Source organism: Maylandia zebra, linkage group LG18, assembly GCF_041146795.1.
Source record: "Maylandia zebra isolate NMK-2024a linkage group LG18, Mzebra_GT3a, whole genome shotgun sequence".
NCBI classification, from domain to species: domain Eukaryota; kingdom Metazoa; phylum Chordata; class Actinopteri; order Cichliformes; family Cichlidae; genus Maylandia; species Maylandia zebra.
Window position 1 is genome coordinate 354,662 of NC_135184.1, and position 25,606 is coordinate 380,267.

The following is a 25,606-nucleotide window of genomic DNA, read 5'->3' on the forward strand; positions in this document are numbered from 1 at the left end:
CTCAGTTCAGCCCGAGCTCCGCCCACTAAAACCCCTGGAGCTTTAGGAACCCAACGACACCACGACAACATCTGGCTTCAAACAAGAAACCATGCTGCTGAAACTTTATTTAAACATGTAGATTAAACTTTATTACCTTCATGAATAATGGCGTTGCCTTCATTTTTGTGCTCGTGTGTCATGTTTTGAGGGTTTTCCCAGGAAACATGAAGAACAAGTCTGTTTATCAAAACAGGAAGTTTATTCATCGCAGCTGTTTCTACTAAACTTTATTTAAAGAGTTCTTTACCTGTTTAACAGCAGATATTCTTTATTGATCTGAAACAGCAGTGATGATCTAACCCTCATCTGCTCTCTGTTTATAAACAGTGTGTGTGTGTGTCATGTGACCCAGACAGGCTTCAGGACCCTTCCTGCCCCCCCCCCCCGCGTGCTCGCTCTGCTGCCTCAGCTCTTTCAGACTCTTTGTTTCAACAAAAGCTCCAAACACAAACGCTGGCTGAACAAAAGCAGCCATGTTTCCAGAGCAGCCATCCTCGCATAAATCCCGGTAGCGAGCGGGTCTGAGCGGTTTGACACTGGCAGGTGCTGATCGTCATGCCTCTGCCCCGACGCCGCTCATCCTTCCTCGGACAGACGGCCGCCGAGCGTCCACCCTCTGCCTCCTGCGGGAGAATGGGCTCGGCAGGCACCTCTGCCCCTCGCGGCGTCTTTGTAGGCTCCACCCCACCAGCGAGTGTCCCCTCTGGCCTGGGGACGCGGGTGTCACGGCGAGCTCTGGGCATCAGCAGCGTGTTCCTGCAGGGGATGAGGAGCAGCACAACACCAGTGCTGCCCCGAGGCAGCGAGCGAGCAGCGGGGAGCGGTGCGGCGGCAGCGGGACTGAACAGCTGTTTGATGGAATACCGCGACAAAGTGAGAGCGCTGGAACAGCTGAACCAACAGCTGGAGGAGCAGATCCGCCTCTGCCTGGACCGCAAGGCCTCGAGCGCCGGAGCTTGGGGACCCCTCAGGAGGGAGTGGGAGGAGGTTTACAGACAGGTGAGGGGGAGGGTCTAAACACCTGGCTCCATCTCCACACCATCCTTCATCCTATCGGCATGCTGCTCTCTGAGGTCAAAGGTCAACTCAGGCCTCTCCTTTCTTAGATCGTGGTGACAATGACGCGTACGGTCCACGTGCCTCGCCTAAAAAATCCTAAAATACAAAAGTCACCTGAGGCAAAAAAGTGAACCTAAAAAGTGTGCACGAGCAGCCGTGCACGAGCAGCCACGTTACGTCAGCTGATTCCTCCACAGATAAACATGTTCTGAGGTGTGAGAACAGAAACTAAGTATTCGGTGTTTGAGTCTTGCTGCTGTTTTTATTGGATCACCTGAGATCAGGTTAGGCTGCGGGGGCGTTACACTAAAGGTAACGCGTGGAGATAACGATGCCCCCCGCTGGCTGCAGCCACTCTCAGCTCTGTTTTCCCACACTCTGTGCAGGTCAGTGAAGCCATCCTGGACAACGCCCGGCTGATGCTGCAGACAGAGAACGTGCAGGCCAACGCTGAGGATTTCAAGGACAGGTCAGAGGTCAAACTCACACTGTGATCAGCAGTGAGCTGAAATGTGGCAGTGATCAGTGACAGACCTTCTGTCAGTAAACAGCAGCGTGAATGTGAAGTGATGGTTTCTTTTGGTCTCAGGTGATCACATGGTGCCCTTGTGTGGCTGCTGGAGGGTACAGCAGACACAATCATCAACCACATTATTCATTATTTTTAAGCACTGATCATAGACTTTATCTAAAAAACAACCCCAACATGGAGCATCTGGTGATCAATAACCAGCCTCCTGCCCTGTGAGTCTCTCCTCCATGTTGTCCTGCGGCTGGTGGTCCTAGTTCTGCTCAGGAACCAGGACCATCAGCTGCAGGCATAGTGACTGTGGCTCCCCCTGCAGGTTCGAGAACGAGCAACCGTTCCGTCGGGCAGTGGAGGAGGAGATTAGCTCGCTGTACAAAGTGATTGATGAGGCGAACCTGACGAAGGCGGAGCTTGAGGAGCAGATGGAGAACATGAGGGCGGAGCTACGCAGTCTGGAGCACAACCATGAGCAGGTCCCACCAAACTCTGTTCAAAAATCTCCCAATTTAAGCTGCGGCAGCAGATGATGTCACCATTTAGAGAAAGGCTGAAAAACTAAATCTTAGAATTTAAGCTTTTTTAAGTAAAAAAAAGTAGAATAAGAAGAGTGACAGCAGCCACACAGTAGAGCTAGAGTCAGAACTGTGACAGCGGAGACACAGTAGAGTGAGAGTAGAGTCAGAAGAGTGACAGCAGCCACACAGTAGAGTCAGAAGTGTGACAGCGGAGACACAGTAGAGTCAGAAGAGTGACAGCGGAGACACAGTAGAGTGAGAGTAGAGTCAGAAGAGTGACAGCAGCCACACATTAGAGTCAGAAGTGTGACAGCGGAGACAAAGTAGTCAGAAGAGTGACAGCGGAGACACAGTAGAGTCAGAGTAAAGTCAGAAGAGTGACAGCGGAGACACAGTAGAGTCAGAGTAAAGTCAGAAGAGTGACAGCAGACACACAGTAGAGTCAGAGTAGAGCCAGAAGAGTGACAGCGGAGACACAGTAGAGTCAGAAGAGTGACAGCGGAGACACAGTAGAGTCAGAGTAGAGTCAGAAGAGTGACAGCGGAGACACAGTAAAGTCAGAGTAGACTCAGAAGAGTGACAGCGGAGACACAGTAGAGTCAGAGTAGAGTCAGAAGAGTGACAGCGGAGACACAGTAGAGTCAGAAGAGTGACAGCGGAGACACAGTAGAGTCAGAGTAGAGTCAGAAGAGTGACAGCGGAGACACAGTAAAGTCAGAGTAGAGTCAGAAGAGTGACAGCGGAGACACAGTAGAGTCAGAAGAGTGACAGCGGAGACACAGTAGAGTCAGAGTAGAGTCAGAAGAGTGACAGCGGAGACACAGTAAAGTCAGAGTAGAGTCAGAAGAGTGACAGCGGAGACACAGTAGAGTCAGAAGAGTGACAGCGGAGACACAGTAGAGTCAGAGTAGAGTCAGAAGAGTGACAGCGGAGACAGTAGAGTCAGAGTAGAGCCAGAAGAGTGACAGCGGAGACACAGTAGAGTCAGAGTAGAGTCAGAAGAGTGACAGCGGAGACACAGTAGAGTCAGAGTAGAGTCAGAAGAGTGACAGCGGAGACACAGTAGAGTCAGAGTAGACTCAGAGCACGTGTGGCAGGTGTGATCTTCCTTTAGCTGGCTAAGGTCATGTGAGCTGACCACTTCTTCTCTGAGCAGGATGTGCGGATCCTGTACAGTCAGATGGCGGGACGTGATGTGGACGAGCCCGACGCGCCCATAGAAACCAGTCTGGACCAGATCTTGGCCTATATCAGGAGCCACTGGGAGAAAGTGATGGAGAAGAGCAGGGCTGAGACTGACACCTACCTGGACTGTAAAGTAAGGTCCTCTCACCTGCACAGGTGTGCCAAGGTGTGTGTGTGTGGGCGTGTCTGACCTGTGGCGGTGTGTGTCCTGCAGGAGGCACAGTGCGTGAGCAGCAAGCTGAGTCCAGAGGAGGAACAGGTGGAGGCGCTGAAGGCTGAGTGCAGTGACACCGGCTGTAAGATCCAGAGTCTGCAGGCGGAGACCGAGTCTATCAGAGCCCTGGTGAGCCACATGGCAAGCAAGATCTGCACAGATCAATAAGCGATCAATAACCTGATCGAGTTCCCACTAACTGGTTAAATACACTCTCTGCAGAAACGCGGTCTGGAGAACTCGCTGAGCGACGCCCGTCACTGGCACGACATGGAGCTCCAGAATCTCGGCTCGGTGGTGGCCAAGCTGGAGGCGGAGCTAGCCGACATACGCAGTGAAATCGAACAGCAGCGTCGCGACTACGACACGTTGCTGAGCAACAAGCAACGGCTAGAGCAGGAGATCGACTTGTACCACGGCATCCTGGACGGCGAGGAGAACCGCTTCGAGACGCTGTGAGTCGTCGACACAGAACACAGACGTTACCAGAGCAAGCCTGGTCATTAGTCAGCGCACACACCTGCTAATCAGTAACATCCCATCAGAATCCTCTCAGCAGTCACATCTTTTTGTCTTCTTAGGCATGGCAAATTTATTTGTATAGCACAATTCAACAACAAAGTGATTCAAAGTGCTTTACAGAGACATTAGAAACAAAAACAAATAAAAAGCATGGAGCATTCTTAGGTACGAAGATGTTTTTATGTGTGTGTGTATAAGAGGTGTGCGCATGTGCACGTGTCTGCATGCATGCGTTTGTGTGTGCGGGGGGGGGGGGGACTTACTCTAAAGGTCACAGAGTGCCTCGTACACTCGGTCATGTGACCAAGCATTCACGGGAGCGCGTGATGGATTTCCCTTAAATTTGATTAAAATCAGGGTTCATACCTCAACACAGAGCAGAGGTCAGAGGTCACAGCAATGATGTCACAGTAATGTCACAGCATAACAGCCTCCTGCTACAGTTTGTAGAAAACACACATTTATATATTTGTGTCAGTGTTCATAAATTCTCACAGGAATTTCTGTTATTACTTCAGCCCACCTGCAGGGGGTGGGGCCGCACTTTGGGACTGATGTAGACGTTTCCAGAATCAGCTGATGAAGGATGTCGGCACTGCGAGCAACACGAAATATGAATTAGACTCAGTCTGACTGTTAAAGGAGATTCTGGGTAAAACTAACACAAACACTTACCTGTCCAGGTGTTCAGATCTCCACTCAGAGCCCGAGGGAGCTGCTGCTCCAGACTCCAGGAGCAACCCTCCAGGATCTCCAGGACCTGCAGCACAGTGACCCCAGAGGAAAGCCTGAGCAGGCTGACCCGGTCTACCTGTGCAGGTGTGGAGGATGCTGGAAGTGCAGTGTGCGTTTCAGCTGCTCGGTGTGGATGTGACGTGTTGTAACGGTCTTCAGGTGAACCTGCCGAGAACACCTGAGGACCCGCCTGAGCCCGACTGGACCTGAGACTCGTGTTGCTTTGTGTTAATAAAAGTGAATGTGACGGTGCATTCAGGAGCTCCTTGTTTCTTTCAAACTCAAATAAAGGTGTGAGAATGACGTCAGCGTGTCACAGAACGCCCTTGACTATATGCAGAGCTCCCGCCCTCCAGCCGGCGCTCACAGCTCCGAAGCATCAACACCAACTTTGCGCAGGAGTGAGCACATCTCAGCTCGTCCTGGTGGTGCTTGTCATTTTGTGTGAGGGTGGTGCCTCACAGGGGTGCAGTGATGGCTGACGGCCTCGCTGAATCCCCCGGTAAGAACAGAGAGGAAACAAAGTTTCTGTAGAAGGTTCCTGATAGCGAGGACATGACTCCGCCCATCCCCCGCCTGAGAATAAACCTTCGTTGAGGATCAATAACTGATTCAAAGAGAAAATAATAAACTATTTAAAACGCAACGCGTTCTGACAATGGCGTCGCCACAGGTCACTGAGAGGGCAACAGGTCCGAGTCATTTCCTGGTCTCCGCCCCTTCCTGTCCAAAAGCAAACATGCCCAAAAACACAAAGTTGTGCTAATTTTTTGCTTAGATGTCATAATCAATAACGGATTATTGTCAGAAACAAAGAGACAGAAATAAACTTTATTAACCAAACTTCTCTTTATTGATCCACAACAAAACAAATCAATCATAAGTTAATCAATACAAATAAAACCCACTGATGATGAGGCTGAGCGTCCAATCAGAGATCAGCAGGAAGTAAACAGTGACTGACGGATTCTAAGCACGGAGATCAATGACACGATCGACTGGACCGCTCTCTGCAGGCTGCGACCAATCAGAGTGCGATGCCCCCAGAGTGCGCTAAACTCCGCCTCCAGCTGTTCAACATACATCTGTCTACTGAGCGTGCTCCATCGCTTATCCGCTGACGCAAATGCAGATGTCAATAAGTAAGGGGGCGTGTCCACCACGGCTGGCGCAAATGATGCCACACCCCATCCAGCCAATCGCCCTGGAGGGGCGGCGCAACCACCACACGGACCCTCATTGGTTACTGCAGTATGGGTGACCCTTTGACGAGTGTTTCGGATGCATCAGCCGAGCAGCAGCAGGTATCTGCAGCCCGCCTGTGCATCGCAGCGAAAGCAACGTTAAAGACTGCACGCTACATAACATCACTTCCTGTGGAAAGCTGGAGAACCATGTTTTGTCACGTGAGAATGAGTTTATTAATATCTCTGGGGGCGCAACACGTTCCTCAAACGAGCTTCCTGTGCAGCCTGCAGAGGGCGGGGTTCCTGTGTTGCTGGCGTTTTGTATTGATCGCTCCCATCAATTACAGCTGATCGATGACAGTTCGAGAAACCGTTAAGGAAGGACTTCCTGTCCGAATCAGCAGCTTGGTTTGTTTGGGAGGAAGTCACTTCCTGTTGCTTGTGTCCATCCAGTAAGAAATCAGTAATCAATAATCAGTAATCAATCGTTCCACACACGCTAACAGAATAATGTTAGCAGCTAGCCTCTGCTGCTAGCTCTACAGTTTTTCCCATGATTCCGCAGGTGCGGCGTCATTTTGCAAGCCTGAGCACAGCCATCGTACCGATAAAGCTGCAGGGACGCCGCCGCGGGGTGTGCTCCCGCCTGCCGCCATCAGTAAATCACGAGTCCTCGGGCTGTGATAGGTGGTTTAGGCGGGCTGCAAGGGGATGCAGCCCACGCCTACACCCCCCTCGTGGCACACCATGGGTGCCATGAAGGACCAGCGGTTCGTGTCGGGGTTGTACATCTCCACGGAGCTGAGATTGGATTGTCCGTCGTACCCGCCTACGGCGTACAGACGCCCCGACGTGGACACCAGGGACACCCTGCTGCGCCGCGTGTTCATGGCCACCAGGAGGCTCCACTGTCCAGATGCTGAGCTGAACACCTCGGCGCCGCTCAGGAAGCCTGAGCCATCATACCCCCCCGCCACGTACATGTGGCTGCCGAGCGCCGCCGCCCCATGACGGCATCGCTTATTCAGCATTGGTGCCGCCGGGTGCCAGCGGTTAGTGTGGTGGTTGTAGTACTCCACCTGCAGGGGCGGAGCAAAAACAGAGATAAACAGATAAATTGTGTAAAACTACGGGTAACGTTTCCACCCCTCAGTTTTAGGCTCCACCCTAAAACTCACTGTGTTGAAGATCTGCAGACCGTCATGGCCGCCCGAGACAACGATCCGGCCATCAAAAACCGTCACGCCCGCGGCGCTGCGGCTCGCACTCATCTCTGTCACCACAGTCCACCTGGAGAGAACGGTAACATAAGCACCGCCATGTTAACGAGGACGCCGACCTGAGCTGAGATCTGAGCATGCTCAAGGTGAGCCAGGACGGCTTTCTTCTTTGAAGCGTACTTTGGATCTTCTTTGGCTGCTGGTTCAGTCAGTTTAGCTCAGCGTGAGGAAACCTGCAGAATCTGTGAACGATCCACGCTCTGTGTTTACGTCTTTGTGTGGAATTACTTTTAAACCCACTCCTACTGAGGAAGCAGCGGGTCACATGACCCACACAGCCCTCGCTGATCACGCGGCGCTGTTAGCCGTAATGCTCGGGTTACACAGAATCGAAGGATTTAAGGTGGAACGACTCCTCACCTGTCTGCTTCCGGGGAGTAGCACTCCACCGAGTTCAGAGACGACTTTCCATCGTAGCCGCCGCACACAAAGATCCGCCCATCAATCACAACCGTTCCCATGGCGCTGAGGATGACAACACAGCTCGTTACATCAGCGGGGTTTATTGATCACAGTGTCTGTTGGAGTCAAACTGCTACATGTTGTCATTGTGTTACTTAAATTCGTAAAGTCTTAGTTCAAGCAGCCGGATCAAAGACACTCCTTTGTCTCTGAGCACGTCTCCAGCCACTCTGTGCTGGGGGGGGTTTGATTAGGCCCACGCCATCGTGTTGTAAGCTTCCTGCTTTTATGATCCTTTTGGCAAGCAGATCACACACACACACCATAGGGGGGTTTACGAGGGGAGGTGCTTGTGTTGTGTAAACGGTAACTGTCATGGGAATAAAAGGCTACGAGGAAGCTGCTCTTTGAAGGAGCTGGTTGGAGGCAGGTGAGGAGCGTTGAGCTCCAACAGCTGCTTCTGACCAAGCTAGCGAGTAAAAGACCGAAGATGTTCTGTCTTGTCTTCGTCCTTCACGAGAATAAGTTTCTAAAATAGCCTTAGTAAGCGCAGACTCAACAGTGTCGATCAGCCTGTCGATCAGTCTGTCGATCAGCGAGTCGATCAGCGCATCAATCAGCGAGTCGATCAGTCTGTCGATCAGTCTGTCGATCAGCCTGTCGATCAGTGAGTCGATCAGCGCGTCGATCAGTCTGTCGATCAGCGCGTCGATCAGCGAGTCGATCAGCGCGTCGATCAGTCTGTCGATCAGTCTGTCGATCAGCGCATCAATCAGCGAGTCGATCAGTCTGTCGATCAATCTGTCGATCAGTCTGTCGATCAGCCTGTCGATCAGCGAGTCGATCAGCGCGTCGATCAGCCTGTCGATCAGTCTGTCGATCAGCGAGTCGATCAGCGCATCAATCAGCGAGTCGATCAGTCTGTCGATCAGCGCGTCGATCAGCGCATCAATCAGCGAGTCGATCAGTCTGTCGATCAGCGCGTCGATCAGCGCGTCGATCAGCGCGTCGATCAGTCTGTCGATCAGTCTGTCGATCAGCGCGTCGATCAGCGCGTCGATCAGCGCGTCAATCAGTCTGTCGATCAGCGCGTCGATCAGCGAGTCGATCAGCCTGTCGATCAGCGCGTCGATCAGTCTGTCGATCAGCGCGTCGATCAGCCTGTCGATCAGTCTGTCGATCAGCGCGTCGATCAGTCTGTCGATCAGTCTGTCGATCAGCGCGTCGATCAGCCTGTCGATCAGCCTGTCGACCAGTCTGTCGATCAGCCTGTCGATCAGCGCGTCGATCAGTCTGTCGATCAGCGCGTCGATCAGTCTGTCGATCAGCCTGTCGATCAGCGCGTCGACCAGTCTGTCGATCAGTCTGTTGATCAGCGCGTCGATCAGTCTGTCGATCAGCGCGTCGATCAGTCTGTCGATCAGCGAGTCGATCAGCCTGTCGATCAGCGAGTCGATCAGCGCGTCGATCAGCCTGTCGATCAGCGAGTCGATCAGCGCGTCGATCAGCCTGTCGATCAGCGTGTCGATCAGCGAGTCGATCAGCGTGTCGATCAGCGAGTCAATCAGCGTATCGATCAGTGTGTCGATCAGCGTATCGATCAGTGTATTGATCAGCAAGTCGATCAGCGAGTCAATCAGCGTATCGATCAGCGAGTCGATCAGTGTATCGATCAGGGTATCGATCAGCGAGTCGATCAGCGTGTCGATCAGCGAGTCAATCAGCGTATCGATCAGTGTGTCGATCAGCGTATCGATCAGTGTATTGATCAGCAAGTCGATCAGCGAGTCGATCAGTGTATCGATCAGCGAGTCGATCAGCGTGTCGATCAGCGAGTCGATCAGCGTGTCGATCAGCGAGTCAATCAGCGTATCGATCAGTGTGTCGATCAGCGTATCGATCAGTGTATTGATCAGCGAGTCAATCAGCGTATCGATCAGCGAGTCGATCAGGGTATCGATCAGCGTGTCGATCAGTGAGTCGATCAGCGTGTCGATCAGCGAGTCAATCAGCGTATCGATCAGTGTGTCGATCAGCGTATCGATCAGCGAGTCGATCAGCGTATCGATCAGCGAGTCGATCAGTGTATCGATCAGGGTATCGATCAGCGTGTCGATCAGCGAGTCGATCAGCGTGTCGATCAGCGAGTCAGTCAGCGTATCGATCAGTGTGTCGATCAGCGTATCGATCAGTGTATTGATCAGCAAGTCGATCAGCGAGTCGATCAGCGTATTGATCAGCGAGTCGATCAGCGTATCGATCAGTGTATCGATCAGCGAGTCGATCAGCGTATCGATCAGTGTATTGATCAGCAAGTCGATCAGCGTATCGATCAGTGTGTCGATCAGCGTATTGATCAGCAAGTCGATCAGCGAGTCGATCAGTGTATCGATCAGCGAGTCGATCAGCGTGTCGATCAGCGAGTCGATCAGCGTGTCGATCAGCGAGTCAATCAGCGTATCGATCAGTGTGTCGATCAGCGTATCGATCAGTGTATTGATCAGCAAGTCGATCAGCGAGTCGATCAGCGTATTGATCAGCGAGTCGATCAGCGTATCGATCAGTGAGTCGATCAGCGAGTCGATCAGCGAGTCGATCAGCGAGTCGATCAGTCTGTCGATCAGCCTGTCGATCAGCGTATCGATCAGCGTATTGATCAGCGAGTCGATCAGCGTATCGATCAGTGTATCGATCAGCGAGTCGATCAGCGTATCGATCAGTGTATTGATCAGCAAGTCGATCAGCGAGTCAATCAGCGTATCGATCAGCGAGTCGATCAGTGTATCGATCAGGGTATCGATCAGCGTGTCGATCAGCGAGTCGATCAGCGTGTCGATCAGCGTATCGATCAGTGTGTCGATCAGCGTATCGATCAGTGTATTGATCAGCAAGTCGATCAGCGAGTCGATCAGTGTATCGATCAGCGAGTCGATCAGCGAGTCGATCAGTGTATCGATCAGGGTATCGATCAGCGTGTCGATCAGCGTGTCGATCAGCGAGTCGATCAGCGTATCGATCAGTGTGTCGATCAGCGTATCGATCAGTGTATTGATCAGCAAGTCGATCAGCAAGTCGATCAGCGTATTGATCAGCGAGTCGATCAGCGTATCGATCAGTGTATCGATCAGCGAGTCGATCAGCGTATTGATCAGCGAGTCGATCAGTGTATCGATCAGCGAGTCGATCAGCGTATCGATCAGCGTATCGATCAGCGAGTCGATCAGTGTACTAACCTGCGCTGGCTGTTCATGCTCGACACGCGCGTCCAGTTGTCTGTCTCGGGGTTGTAAACTTCCACCGTGCTGAGCCGCGATTGGCCGTCGTATCCCCCAATGGCATACAGCAGCCCATTAACAACGGCCACACCCACCCTGCTGCGAGCTGTCCTCATTGGCTGGCAGCGCTCCCAGAAGTTTCCAATTGGATCGAACACCTCGACGACATTTAAGGAGTCGCCTGCGGGAGAAGAAGAGTCTGTCAGCTGCACGGAGCGTGCAGACACGCTGCCTCAGGTGAGCGGCGTACCTGAGCTGTTGAGGCCTCCCACCGCATAGATGAGCCCTGTGATGGACGTGCAGCACCTCTGCCTGGTTTTAAAGGTGGGCAGGTGAGGGCGGCGCTCCGGCATCAGGTGGAAATCCTTGGCTTCATCCACTAAATCCCTGACAAGAAATACAGCTGGACATTAACCCCGCCCAGAAACGATCACACAGGTAAGATGTGAAGCCGAGGCCTCGCTGCATCTCACCTGCACTTGTGGCAGCAGCGTATGAGCTCATCCTGCTGGACGCGGTCCGACAGGAACTCGGGTCGACACAGAGGAAGTCGCACCTTTGACAGCAGCTCGGGCAGCAGCGTCTCCCTGCGGTCCTGGTCGTGATGGACCCACGCCAGCACCGCCTCAAACACCTGCACAGGTACCACACGAGGAGCACAGTGGGAGCATGAAGACAACGTGTTTAATACAAGAGCTCATTTTTCACGCCGTGACTCAAGAGGTGAGCCTTGGTATGTGGCACACCTGTGACAGGTAAGCCGCTAAAGCTCGCCAACGGCTCGGTCGAGTCCATCACACTCGAGTTGCTGAAACATGGCCGAGGTTTACCTTTACGAAGGACACCTGACAGGTGTGACCCAATCACCTGCTCGCCCCTACAGTTTCACTCTGCGAGGGCGGGGCTTAGCAGCCTGCTTTTATTTTTGGTTTCTGTTCTTTAATTTGGTTTCCTCTCTCCTGACAGCTCTCTTCCTGTCACTCGGGTCAAAGGTCACCGTCTCCCCCGATGTGCTCTACCTGCACAGCTGTGCTGTGACCTTGTGTGAGTGACTATGATGAAGTCACAGCTGTTCTCTGATGCTTCACGCCACCGCCCTCAGGTGAGGCGACTCACCTGCTCTTCGGCCTTCACGTTGAGTTCGTCGCAGCCGACGAGCTCCAGCAACTCCTCCGTCCTGAGGCCCAGGAACTCCTCGGACAGTGACACCTCCACAAAGTGCTGGTGCAGGAAGCTGTTCGCCGAGTCGTACAGCGTCGTGCACATCATTGTCTCGGCGAACTGACGCACGCCGAGGCAGTTCTTCGGGTGTAACCTGCAAGCAAACATGCCATTAGCTCGCCTAAACGTAAGCTCTAGGGAGCGTGCGATCTGGCGTGCAGCAGGGTGGGACTGACCTCTCCTGCAGGAAAGAGCAGCAGGCGTCTTTGACATTCTGAAGCTGCAGGAAGCTCGAGCCAATCAGGAGAGACTGCACGTTCTGCTGGTCGATGGCGACATGCCCGCTGTAAGCGAAGTTTATCAGAGCCTCCAGAGCGCTGCAACACACCCACAGTGGTTACTATAGTTACTATGGTCACACAGTTACTGACATTTTGTTAAATCAATTAAAATATTGCAGGAATGCAGCGAACACGACGGACCGCCATCCTGAGACGCTGACAGAACAAACGTACGTTACATCAGCTCAGCGGAAAAAACACGCAGCACAGCGTTGAGCCTGCGTCACACACTGACCTCAGATCAGTGTGTGACGCCTGTGCTTCATGTTCTGTTTTTATTTATGCAGTCGCCTCAAGGCGCTTTATATTGTAAGGTCGACCCTACAATAACACATACAGATAAAAACCCAACAATCACATGACCCCCAGTGAGCAGGCAGGAACCAGGCTCAGGGAGGGGCGGGGCCATCTGCTGTGACAGGTTGGGGTGAGAGAAGGAAGACAGGATAAAGACATGCTGTGGAAGAGAGACAGAGGTTAATAACAGATATGATTCAATGCAGAGAGGTCTGTTAACACATAGTGAGTGAGAAAGGTGACTGGAAAGGAAAAACTCAATGCATCATGGGAATCCCCCGGCAGCCTACGTCTATTGCAGCATAACTAAGGGAGGATTCAGGGTCACCTGGTCCAGCCCTAACTATATGCTTTAGCAAAAAGGAAAGTTTGAAGCCTAATCTTGAAAGTAGAGATAGTGTCTGTCTCCTGAATCCAAACTGGAAGCTGGTTCCACAGAAGAGGGGCCTGAAAACTGAAGGCTCTGCCTCCCATTCTACTTTTAAATACTCTAGGAACAACAAGTAGGCCTGCAGAGCGAGAACGAAGTGCTCTAATAGGGTGATATGGTACTACAAGGTCATTAAGATAAGATGGGGCCTGATTATTTAAGACCTTGTATGTGAGGAGCAGGATTTTGAATTCTGGATTTAACAGGAAGCCAAAACAGGAGAAATCTGCTCTCTCTTTCTAGTCCCTGTCAGGACTCTTGCTGCAGCATTTTGGATCAGCTGAAGGCATTTCAGTGAGTTTTTAGGACTTCCTGATAATAATGAATTACAGTCGTCCAGCCTGGAAGTAATAAATGCATGAACTAGTTTTTCAGCGTCACTCTGAGACAGGATATTTCTAACTTTAGAGATGTTGCACAAATGGAAGAACGCAGTCTTACATATTTGTTTAATATGTGCGTTGAAGGACATGTCCTGGTCAAAAATGACTCCAAGGTTCCTCACAGTGTTACTGGAGGCCAAGGTAATGCCATCCAGAGTAAGAGTCTGCTTAGATACCATATTTCTAAGATTTTCAGGGCCGAGTACAATAACCTCAGTTTGATCTGAATTAAGAAGCAGAAAGTTAGCGGCCATCCAGGTCTTTATGTCTTTAAGACATTCCTGCAGTTTAACTCATTGGTGTGTGTTATCTGGCTTCATGGACAGATAGAGCTGGGTGTCATCTGCATAGCAGTGTAAATGTATGCTCTGTCAGGGCTCCAGAGTGCAACTTAATTTCTCAATGGTGCGACTAAAAAAATGCCGTTCAGTACAAAAAAGTCTCTGCAACTCTAAAAGTCACCGTGTGGTCAACAACAGACACACATTACGGGGCGGGACCTCTTTGATTGACTGTGGTCCAGACCTGTAGTCCTTCGTGTGTATGTTTGAAAGTGCAGGCGGATTGAAAGAGGTGAGTAGCTTGAATGAAGCGATATCGATTCATTAAATCCTGAATCGAATTTCGTATTTAAACACCAGAATCTGAAGTCAGAGCTCACAAAACTATTTCAAGCAAACAGCTTGTAAATGAGAGCTGGCGTTGTGCCAAAAACCGATTTCCAGTGTTTCCGTGTGTTTTTTATGTGTAACATCTCCATGTATGTTGCTAAATAGACTTCGGTGAGCAGGTATCACACAGGGGTTATATATAAAATTTTAAAATTACCTGCTTCTCAAGTATCTTTATAACGGTGTTCTTGTAATTACATTATAGTCAACCGGGTCCCTTTTGTCCACTTGAAAGATTTTTACAGAACTATTGTTGCATTTGTTGCAGTTTCTGTCGTCCTCTTGACCAGATCACTCTTAAAAAAGACGTTTTTAAAGTCAACCGTTTTTTTAAACTGCATAAATAAACTGTTTGTTTTTTAATTTAACTGCCTTCCAACAAGAAAGTCTCGTTTCTGCTGTTTAATAACGAAGAAATGTAACATTTTTAAATCCCAAATTACAATCTCTGAGCTGTGTCTGTAATCAAACCTCTGTAACTTTGCTTCCCTTCAGCAGCACCAGTTCATGTTCACATGGTGATTCATGGTTTTCTTCAGTTTTTGTTCTGCTGCAGAAGATTTTAAGGTCATCTGCTATAAAAAGCCAGGCCAGGAACATCTGCTTCATGTTTTATCCTCAGTTACTTTGACACAAAGCTGTGATGCTCACACCTCTGATGAAGTCTCACAGCTTTGTTTGTATACATGGATATAACTGATAAATGATCAGAATGATAATATTTGTCTGAGGCTAAATTGAATCAAATCGAATGGATTATAGGAATCAGTGATGATGCCCAGGGCAGCCTAGGCCCGACAGAAGTGGATGTAGCTGTGAGTAATGAGAAAAGATGAAAAGAACAACTGGTAACTTTTTCATGAAAGCCTGATCCGTCTGAAATTCATAGCCAGCTCTGACACGGAGCCATCAATCTCTGAATGCTGAAAAAGCAGCAGTGTGTCCAGAAAACAAGTGTCCTCTCTGCCCACGGCCCAGCAAACAGGTCGTCAGAGGAGCCGAGGTGATGATTACGTTTAACATTGTCTACAATATTATCAAAGAGTGCCAACGCACTTTAAGCATAAGCACAAGATTGTTAGTTAATCATTTACAAATCAATATTGTCTGTATGGACAGCAATTTTTTTTTAAAAGTGCAAAACTGCGGTGTTCATCGATTTGGGTGAAAAATTTGGGTGCACCAGTGCAACCCTGACAAAAAGTTAGTCTAGAGCCCTGGATGTCTTCTAATGATACTGCCTAAGGGAAGCATGTATAATGTAAACAGAATTGGTCCTAGCACTGAACCCTGTGGAACTCCATAATTAACCTCAGTGTGTGAAGAGGACTCTCCATTTACATGCACAAACTGGAGTCTATTAGATAGATATGATACAAACCACTGCAGTGCAGTACCTGTAATACCTACTGGTGGTGGTCAGAGGGCCCGGTGGCGCCAGTGTCCGGCAGCCTCGCCTCTGTCAGTGCGCCCCAGGGTGGCTGTGGCTACAATGTAGCTGCCATCACCAGTGTGTGAATGTGTGTGTGAATGGGTGGATGACTGGTTGTGTAAAGCGCTTTGGGGTCCTTAGAGACTAGTAAAGCGCTATACAAATACAGGCCATTTACCATTTACAGCATGTTCTAATCGCTCTAATAGGATATTATGGTCGACAGTATCGAACGCTGCACTGAGGTCTAGCAGGACAAGCACAGAGATGAGTCCACTGTCAGAGGCCATAAGAAGATCATTTGTAACCTTCACTAAAGCTGTTTCTGTGCTGTGATGAGCTCTGAAACCTGACTGAAACTCTTCAAATAAACCTCTGCAGATGATCTGTTAGCTGTTTGACAACTACTCTTTCAAGGATGTTTGATATGAAAGGAAGGTTGGAGATTGGCCTATAATTAGCTAAGACTGCTGGGTCTAGAGATGCTTTTTGAGTAAAGGTTTAACTACAGCCAGCTTGAAGGCCTGTGGTACATAGCTGATTATTAGAGATAGGTTGATCATATTTAAGATCGAAGCATTAATTAATGGCAGGACTTCTTTGAGCAGTTTTGTAGGAATGGGGTCTAAAAGACACGTTGATGGTTTGGAGGAAGTAATTATTGAAGTTAACTCAGAAAGATCAATTAGAGAAAAAGAGTCTAACTTAACATCAATGGTACTAAGAGTAGCTGTAGATAATATTACATCTGTGGGATGATTACTGGTAATTTTTTCTCTAATGATTAAAATGTTATTTGTGAAGAATAGGGATGGGTATCGAAAACCGGTTCTTGTTGAGAACCGGTTCCCACTGTTTCAATTCCTTGGAATCGTTTGCCACTTTTAAAAACGATTCCCTTATCGATTCCAGTCGCCCCGAATGACGTCATCACGTTGAGTAGCGTCTTTTACCCAGTAGGAAACACGGCGCCTGAGCGGCACAAACGCTCAAAAGTTTGGTTACACTTTATGAGAAAGGATGACAACAGGGCAACTTGCAATACTTGCAAAGTAGATATTTCATCAAAGGGAGGAAACACTATGAACATGCAAAAGCATTTGCTCAAAAAACACGCGATTGCTTTCAACGAATGTCGTGTTTTTGATCCGCTCCGGACTAGCGAAGCTCAACCCAGCAGCAGCGGTAGCGTTTCCACGTCCTCTCCCGTTAATACTGCAGGTAACTAATCAATTAGCATTGCATATTAGGTTAGCGTGATTTACCTTATTACAAAACCTGCTATTACTGTGCATTTAGATAACCATGATGAGACAGACAGAGTGTGGCTCAGATGCTGGCAGTTCTCGCTGCAGTCTACCGGTAGCGTCTCCTTTCAGGCAGGATAGACGAATGTCACCGAGCAGTGACTCAGTTTGTGGTCAAAGGCTTGCACCCATTTGCCACAGCAGATGCCCCGATTTCACTTTGGTAAGTGAATGTGTTTAATTGTAGGCAGGGACATTACTGGATATTCTTGTGTAATTGCTACAGAATAATTTATGTTATACTTTGTTATTGCTACAGAAGAATATTTATTTTATTATTTTACATTTACATTTTTTTTTCCTGGGGACCCTGTGACACCCCATTGAAGAGCCGTAGGCTGGATCTCTTAAGATCTCACTGCTGGGTTTGTAAGGCCATGTTACTCCTACATTTCTATCTTGTTCAAAGAGAAGATATAAAACAAAGTTCTAAGCTAATCGACTTTAGTGTTCTCCTTTTTTTAAAAAAAAAGAATCGATAAGAGAATCGATAAGGAATCGAATCGTTAAAATCTTATCAATACCCATCCCTAGTGAAGAAGTTCATGAAGTCATTACTAGTTAACGTTAAAGGGATGGTTGGCTCAACAGAGCTCTGACTGTTTGTCAGCCTGGCTACAGAGCTGAAGAGAAACCTGGGGTTGTTCTTATTTTCTTCAATCAGTGATGAATAGTAAGATGTTCTGGCTTTGTGGAGGGCTTTCTTATAAAGCAGTAAACTATTTCTCCAGGCTAAATGATGATCCTCTAAATTTGTGACACGCCATTTCCTCTCCAGATTACGAGTCATCTGCTTTAGGCTACGTGTAGAGCTGGGCGATATGGCCTAAAATCCATATCACGGTACAATTTGAAGCATGCGCGGTAACGATATATATATCGCGATATATTCTTTTCTTCTGTATAACATATTTGACACACTATAAAGGCACACTTAAAATAATTAAATTTTCTTAAAAATCGAGAGTGCGCCTTATGTATGAATTCTGGTTGTGTTTACTGACCTTGAACCGATTTTATATGATACATGGAGCTCAAAAATCTGTCAAAAATGTTTTAGTACGACTTTGGTTGCTGCGGCGCCGCTTGATGGATTGTCGGAGCATTACGGCTGCTGTAGTCAGGAGCCTTGCGGAGTAATCTGGGTCCTAAACTCCGTCCGTTTCAGGTCCCAAAGTCACATGATCACTGTGGCATTACTGAGAGTTAAACTGTCTACAGTCTTTCATCTTTAATAAGATGATCTGCGTTGCTGATTTACCAGGTGTAACAATTAAGTTTAACATCCAGGCATCCATGAAAACAGAATTTATTAAATTTAATAGAATTAGAAGTTAGCTCGCTAGCTTCCATCTAAACATGATAGGATTAACGGAGATGTTCGGGCGGCACGGAGCACCGCCTTTGCCTCCGTGAACACATCGGACTACAAACACGCACATTACCAACTCCGGAAGACGATCAAAGCAGCCAAACGTGAGTACAGGGACAGGGTGGAGCAACAGTTTGACAACCCTCGGAGTATGTGGCAGGGACTAAACACGATCGCAGACTTTAGAGGGAAAACCAGCACACCGCAGACCACGGCCTCTCTGTGTGAGGATCTAAACGTATTCTACGCTAGATTCGACGCAGCGAACACCATGAGACCGGACAGTGTGCGCACCGCGGATGACGTCAGTGCGCACACTGTGTCTGAGGAGGATGTGCGGAAGTGCTTCAGGAAGGTGAACGCACGCAAAGCTACTGGTCCGGACGGGATTCCCGGCCGCGTCCTCAAGTCATGCGCGGCTCAGCTGGCTGGAGTGTTCACGCACATCTTCAACCTTTCCCTCTCTCTGTCTGCTCCAGCCTGCTTCAAAATGGCCACCATCGTCCCTGTACCCAAATCCTCCACCATCTCCTCATTGAACGACTGGCGACCTGTAGCCCTGACCCCCATCGTAAGCAAATGCTTCGAGAAGCTGGTCAGGGACTTCATCTGCTCTGCACTACCCGACTCACTGGACCCTCTACAGTTTGCATACCGCCACAACAGGTCCACTGATGATGCCATAGCCCTGACACTACACACTGCCCTGTCACACCTGGAGAAGAGAGACACGTATGTGAGGATGCTGTTTGTAGATTACAGCTCAGCATTCAATACCATCGTTCCCTCGAAGCTGGACAGGAAACTGCAGGATCTAGGACTGAGCAGCTCCCTCTGCAGCTGGATCCTTAGCTTCCTGTCTGACAGACGCCAAGTGGTCAGACTGGGCAGCATCACCTCATCCCCCGTCACACTGAACACTGGTGCTCCACAGGGGTGTGTACTGAGCCCTCTCCTGTACTCACTCTACACCTACGACTGCACAGCCACTAACAGCTCCAACATCATTGTGAAGTTTGCGGACGACACTACAGTGGTGGGTCTTATCACCAACGGTGATGAGACGGCTTACAGGGAGGAGGTCAGCGCCCTGACCCACTGGTGTCAAGACAACCATCTCACCCTCAACGTCGCAAAGACAAAGGAGTTGATAGTGGACTTCCGGAGGTGCAGAGAAGTACACACCCCCATCACCATCAACGGCGCTGCTGTGGAGAGAGTGAGCAGCTTCCGGTTCCTTGGTGTACATCTGGCTGAGGATCTTACGTGGTCAGTACACACAAACAAAACAGTGAAGAAGGCGCAGCAGCGCCTCTTCTTTCTCAGGAGACTGAAAAGATTCGGCATGAGCCCCCGCATCCTCAGGACCTTCTATCACTGTGCCATTGAGAGCATCCTCACTGGATGCATCACCACCTGGTATGGCAACAGCACCACCTACAACTGCAAAGCTCTCCAGCGAGTAGTGCGGTGCTCTGAACGGATAATTGGAGGTGAGCTTCCCTCCCTCCAAGACATCTACAGGAAGCGGTGCCTGAGGAAAGCGGGGAGGATCATCAAGGACTCCAGTCACCCCAGCCATAAACTGTTCAGACTACTTCCATCAGGAAGGAGGTTCTGCAGCATCCGGTCCCGTACCAGCAGACTGAGAGACAGCTTCTTCCACCAGGCCATCAGACTGCTGAACACGTCATAGACACCTCAGCTTCACTACTGGAACTTCAACATTATGCACTCCATACTGTACAGTAATGCCACTGTTTTGCACATGTCTCACTCTGTATATTTTATTTTATATATTCTATTCATTGTTTACTCTATTTAATTTGTAAAATATGTGTATACACACACACACACACACACACACACACACACACACACGTAGAAAAATATTTAGTATACACATCCAGAAATGCATATACTATTATATATTGTACATATATTTATTAGTCTCAGATGTAGCCATTCTTGTATTTTGCTTGTTTACGTTATTATTTTGTACAACTCTGCTGCTTGTGAAGCTCGCACACAAGAATTTCACTCACATGTGCTGTACCAATGTACCTGCACATGTGATGTGACAATAAAAGTGATTTGATTTAATATAGCATGTTCTGACTGAGAGATTTCTGAAGTATTCAAACGTACAGCTCTGCTGTCACGTCCAACATAAATGAAGACAGAAAACTAAACGGCAGTGATATAGTTTATCACTGTATATAATGATGTGCTACGTGATCGCTAGCGACACAGGTATGTTAGCATAACATTAGCACAGTGAAGCTGGAGGATGAACGCCAACTTTTTTCTACTCGATAAAAGTTAACGTGAGGGTTCCCGATGGTTAGAGACAAATGCAATCACATGGCAGGATGCTGTAAACGGACCAAACTTCAGCCAGGAGAACAACTGAGATAATCCATCCACAATACGAGGTTAGTCATTCATATACTGCTGCATGGGAATAAAGCAGTTGTTAGGGAATTCAGCATTAATGAATCAATGGTAGGGAAGTGGAGGAAGCGCAGTTTTTGGCTTTCCCCATATTCCAAAAGTGCTTCGTCTCTTTGCCATTACTGTTGCCAGGCATAATTTACAGATGATGTTGTTTGCAGTCGCTGCAATGCTTTCGACCAAAACAGGCACAGCTCGATGACACCATCAGCATGCGCTATCATGGTAGTGCGGTATAGTAAAAATCTCTACCATTGGCCAAATTTATATCGTTTCCACCGTATACCATTTATACCGCCCACCCCTCTACGTGTTTGAGAATTATACCACGGAGTAGAGCAGGGCGACATGACCAAAAATATTTATCACGATATACATTTGAAAATTTGCGATAACGATATAACTGACGATATAATTGACACGAGACAAAATGCTTTACAACTCCACAACTTTATTAGTGAAAAACCCATCAATGTATTTTCACTTCAACAAGCAGCTGTTTTTATCTGCATTAAAGTTATATAAAATGTAACAGTGCAAACTCCTCGCTGACAGTTTAACCAAAAAGCATTTCCAGTGGAAACTGGCCGACACATCCTCAGCATAACCATGTATAACATCCACAACACTTAAAAAGAGGTTAAACACACACAATACGGTAACATTATGTTAAAGCACAGTACCTATCACTCCGCGAGGCTCCGCCTACGATAGCCGTAATGCTCCCACAATCCATCAAGCGGTGCGGCTTCGTAGCTCAGCAAAGTCGTACTGAAACATCTGACAGATTTTTGAGCGCCGTGCACATAAAATCGTTTCGAGGTCAGTAAACACAACCAGAGTTCATACATAAGGCACACGGGATTATAAGGGGCTCTGTCGACTTTCAGAAAAATCAAAGGATTGGTTTTAAGTGCGCCGTATTTTCCAAACAACACGGTAATAACGGCGGCCCGCTAGCATGCGCTACCAAAAATAGTGCTTTGTTGTGTATCTGACGGACAAAAGCCAAACCAGTTCCACACCAGTGAAGCTGCAGCATTCTTACAAACCAGTTCTGGTTCATCGTTTCATTCAACGATCAGCTTTCGCTCTTCTCGTTCTGCGTCGCCTCCATGTGCGTATGAAAACAAAGGCACTGCGCATGCGCGTTTTACCCATATTCTATCGCCATGTTTCATTTTCCTATCGTTGCCCAACATTACACCGGTGTTACTGTGAACGGTATGATATGGCCCAGCCCTACCACGGAGTCAGGTACTTCTGATTAGAGGCCTTAGTTTTCACAGGAGCTACAGTATCCAGAGTCGTACGTAGTGAGGAGGTGAAATTATTAACAAGATGATCGACCTCTGTTGGAGCAGCGTTCAGGTAGCTGCTCTGTGTTGGTACAGGGCACTGAAGATGATAACAGTGGGTGTTACAGTCTGACAGTTATAATTCTGCTCTCAGACATCTGTACAGGTGTGAGCGTACCTGGGGTCCATGCCCTGCATCAGGATCTCATCCTGTTTACACTCCACCATGTCGTTGGTGAACATGGCGTGGAAGTACGGGATGGAGGCCGCCAACACGATCCGGTGAGCGCTGAACTTGTGATCCCCGACCTGAGGACAGACACACTGATTAACACACTCACCTGTTACTCACCTGTCGCTATGACGATAATAGAAAACTGAAAACAGCTACATCTGAGGGATGTGCCCTTAAACACTCACAGAACCACTCCTCGCTAGTCAGCCAATAAGACTTTGGCTTCACAGCAAGCCCCACCCCCCACTTATCAGGTAAAACAACAAGGTGATTGCGTTCCTTCACCCTCTGAAACACACGCGTTTCAACAGGAAGTAGATTTCAGGGTTCAGCATAACTCTGTCAGCTGACGCCATCGATGATGTTTCCACTAGCTTCAGCGTAACGCGCAGCCAATCAGATTCCTTCATCCAACCAGCCAAGTCTGCCTGCATCATTGAATCAGTCTGACTTCCTTTTAAACTTCTGCAGGTCACCTGAGAGTGGACAGGTGAGAACGTGCTGCTTTACTTGCAGGACACCATTTGTCCTGGGAGACTCAGCACCTTGCCTACTGAGCCATTAAGAGGATCAATGCTGAGCTGCAGGCACAGGACGCAGCACAGGTGAAAACGTTTCTCGGTTGCACCTGAACACCTCAGAAGCACACCTGGATCATGTGATGCTGACAATGAGCACCCCGCTCCATTACCTGCTACCATAAAACCAGGCCCTGATGGGGAGGGGTGGAGCCACTGAGAGCTTCTTCCTGCTGCAGGGGTTAGGGTTAAGGTCCCGCCCCTCCCTCACCTGGCGGACATGTTTGGAACAAAGAGAAATCACGTATCTGCTCACCTGCTTACGCCACAACGCTGCTAAAAGGCTCCGCCCCTTCTGTGCTGCCTGAGCTCAACTGCGTACGTCACACAACTTCTACCTTCCTCCAGGTGGATTACACACCTGACCTCCAGCCCTGGTGTTAAGAACTGACCGCTCTGACCGGAAGCCGCTTCGCCGCCTTGCCCCTGGGGCTCCCAGGCAGTTCATAGCTCAGCCCATGACGTCACTATCTGATAATCCGCGTTAGCTTGTTAGCATGCCTTAGCTCACTCTGTTAGCTTGGAGGCTAATGTCAGCCTCGCACGCCGCCTCGCTCACCTTGAGCGTGACGTCACAGAGTTTCCCCTGACGTCGGATCTCCTCCATGACGACATAACCTCGTGCCGGCAGGTCGTGCACTGAGAAGTGGACCAAATCCTCGAGCTCTTCGCACAGGACGTCGCCCATCGTCAGCGGGAGCGCGCGGACTGGACCCTGCGAGCCGCCGTACCCAGCGTCAAAGCTGCTTTCACAATAAGAGGGATCACTTCCGCTGAGATGAGACTTCAAAATAAAAGCTTCTAAAGCCTTTCATTTGTGGTTATTGATGAGTGATTACTCATTTATTTGGCCTTAATGTTTGTTTTTGTCAGGATTTAATGAATGTATCAGGTGTTGGCCCTGAGGAGCATCAGCTCAGCTCACGTGACTACAGTGACATCAGAGATGATGTCATGAATGACTTTATGATTGGTGACATGCAGCTGTGAATGGGAGCACAACATCGTAATTATTTAGTGAAAGCTGATTGGCTGAGAGATAAACAGCCTGAACACATCAGAGAGTAAACTAACAAACCGATCTTGAGCCTGCAGTTCCTCCAGCATTCAGCAGAGGGAGCACTGAGTCAGTCCTCATAGACTCCTGTGTTAAAATTCAAATGTTTTGGCCTTTGTAGATAATTTCCTCTTCATAACAACTGCACAATGACTGGATTCAGCAGAAGGGAGGACACATTTTTAACTCACCTCTTTGCATTGATAGGTGCATGGCCTGACAGGTGGATGGTGACAAAACTCACTATAGCTGCTACGTGTCTGCTAGACTTCACCTCAGCTAACTGGAAACTCTGAGCTAGACCTCTGAACTGTGTTTAATGAGATTATCTGACCAATAAGATTGCTGCTGTGACCATCTAAGGATTCTGATTGGATGTTACTGATAAGGTGTATGTGTATGCTAAGCTAGCTAGCAGACAACTGGCTGACAACTCCACCCAGTCCTCCAAATATGGTCACCACAGGAAACAAACATGGCAGCAGGTAATGTTACAGTCTTTTATACAGTCTGGCCTCAGTGATGTCACCCGATTATGGGTGCTTCCAAGGTCGCCAATTTGGCTGAAAAAACTTGAAGGTGGCGAGGAGGGGCGGGCCTGATTGTGAACCCACATGCTCACTGGCTAACGCCCTGTGACTGCCACCTGTCGAGGGTTTGGAGTGAGTGGGTTCCTGGCCATTACCCAATGAGTATGCAGCTTCACCACTTTGAAATACAGGCTGTGTCCCAATTCAGGGTCTGCAGCCTTAAAGTACGCAGCCTCAACGATCCTCAAGGGCCGCGTACTTAAAGACCGCCAAGGCCGGAACTGCAAGGCTTGTGAGATGGGACGGTCTAGCCTCCGTTGCGCTGCCCAGGTTGCCTAGCAACCATGATACTAACAGCTGGAAACGTGTCATACAGCTGTGTTTGACAGAAATGAAGGAGAAAATCTTTTGTTCATTTGTTTGTTTCTACATGAGCTTTGATCATTCTCTGTGAGATTAAGCTCAGCTATTGAACGGCGTATATTTTAAAATAAAGGCTTTAAAACCAAGTTAGTACAAACGTCACTGATGTCACGTGACTTTGCCGACATGTGGCCAACAGTAATGTTTAATGTTCTTCGTTATTAAACATTTGCACATAAATAAGTGACATAATATTCAGTACTTACTTAAAGTTTACTCTTCGGCCGCCCCTCATCCGCCGTTTTTTTTCGGCAAAATTATCCACACCCACCGCCGCGCTATGCATTCTGGGATATGTTGGGCCACGAAGTCTACACCGCCACATCCTTAAAATTCAGGGAAATGAAGGACGCACTTCAGGGCCGCATTTCGAGCAGCCTTTGAATTGGGACAGCCTTCGTCGCGTCGCTGTGACGTAATCGGCCTTAAAATGCGGCCTTTAAGGCTGCAGACCCTGAATTGGGATACAGCCACAGTGTTACGTAAAACTGAGCCCACAACCTCAGCAGGATGTTTTTACACAGGTCAAAGGTCAGAAAGCTGCCTTACCAAAGCTACTGCCCCCTGGTGGCCTTCAGACAGAATGCAGGCTTTGTCCGTGCCCATGCTTCTTCCTCCAGAGTGATGAAGGTGAGCTCAGGTCTTTCCTGAACGTTCAGCAGACAGCTGATTACTTCCTGTACTCAAACACC

At 48.8% G+C, this 25,606-nt stretch overlaps 2 protein-coding genes across 6 annotated transcripts; one reads left to right on the top strand and one right to left on the bottom strand.

Annotated features, from left to right (window-relative positions):
- The first annotated feature begins 567 nt into the window (after nt 1–567).
- Nucleotides 568–5,055, top strand: bfsp2 (beaded filament structural protein 2, phakinin). Of its 2 annotated transcripts, none has more exons than XM_076877190.1 (7): nt 568–1,041; nt 1,488–1,570; nt 1,947–2,103; nt 3,302–3,463; nt 3,545–3,673; nt 3,767–3,999; nt 4,585–4,702. In XM_076877190.1, the coding sequence occupies exons 1-7, from the start codon at nt 598–600 to the stop codon at nt 4,619–4,621; spliced, it is 1,245 nt and encodes a 414-aa protein (XP_076733305.1). In that variant the 5' UTR covers nt 568–597; the 3' UTR covers nt 4,622–4,702. The 2 variants fall into 2 exon arrangements, with proteins under 2 accessions (XP_076733305.1, XP_004572487.1); XM_004572430.6 differs by lacking the exon at nt 4,585–4,702 and adding an exon at nt 4,750–5,055 and having other exon boundaries at nt 569–1,041.
- A 571-nt stretch (nt 5,056–5,626) lies between these two features.
- klhl18 (kelch-like family member 18) lies at nt 5,627–25,595 on the bottom strand. Of its 4 annotated transcripts, XM_004572424.6 has the most exons (12): nt 25,464–25,595; nt 25,121–25,368; nt 23,464–23,647; nt 22,270–22,400; nt 12,343–12,483; nt 12,062–12,260; nt 11,419–11,579; nt 11,196–11,332; nt 10,904–11,126; nt 7,629–7,733; nt 7,167–7,278; nt 5,627–7,067 (listed from the first exon to the last, which is right to left on the bottom strand). In XM_004572424.6, the coding sequence occupies exons 2-12, from the start codon at nt 25,237–25,239 to the stop codon at nt 6,681–6,683; spliced, it is 1,899 nt and encodes a 632-aa protein (XP_004572481.3). In that variant the 5' UTR covers nt 25,240–25,368; nt 25,464–25,595; the 3' UTR covers nt 5,627–6,680. The 4 variants fall into 4 exon arrangements, with proteins under 4 accessions (XP_004572481.3, XP_076733290.1, XP_076733291.1 ...); XM_076877175.1 differs by lacking the exons at nt 23,464–23,647; nt 25,121–25,368 and having other exon boundaries at nt 25,464–25,594; XM_076877176.1 differs by lacking the exons at nt 23,464–23,647; nt 25,464–25,595 and having other exon boundaries at nt 25,121–25,439.
- Between the last annotated feature and the right edge of the window lie 11 nt (nt 25,596–25,606).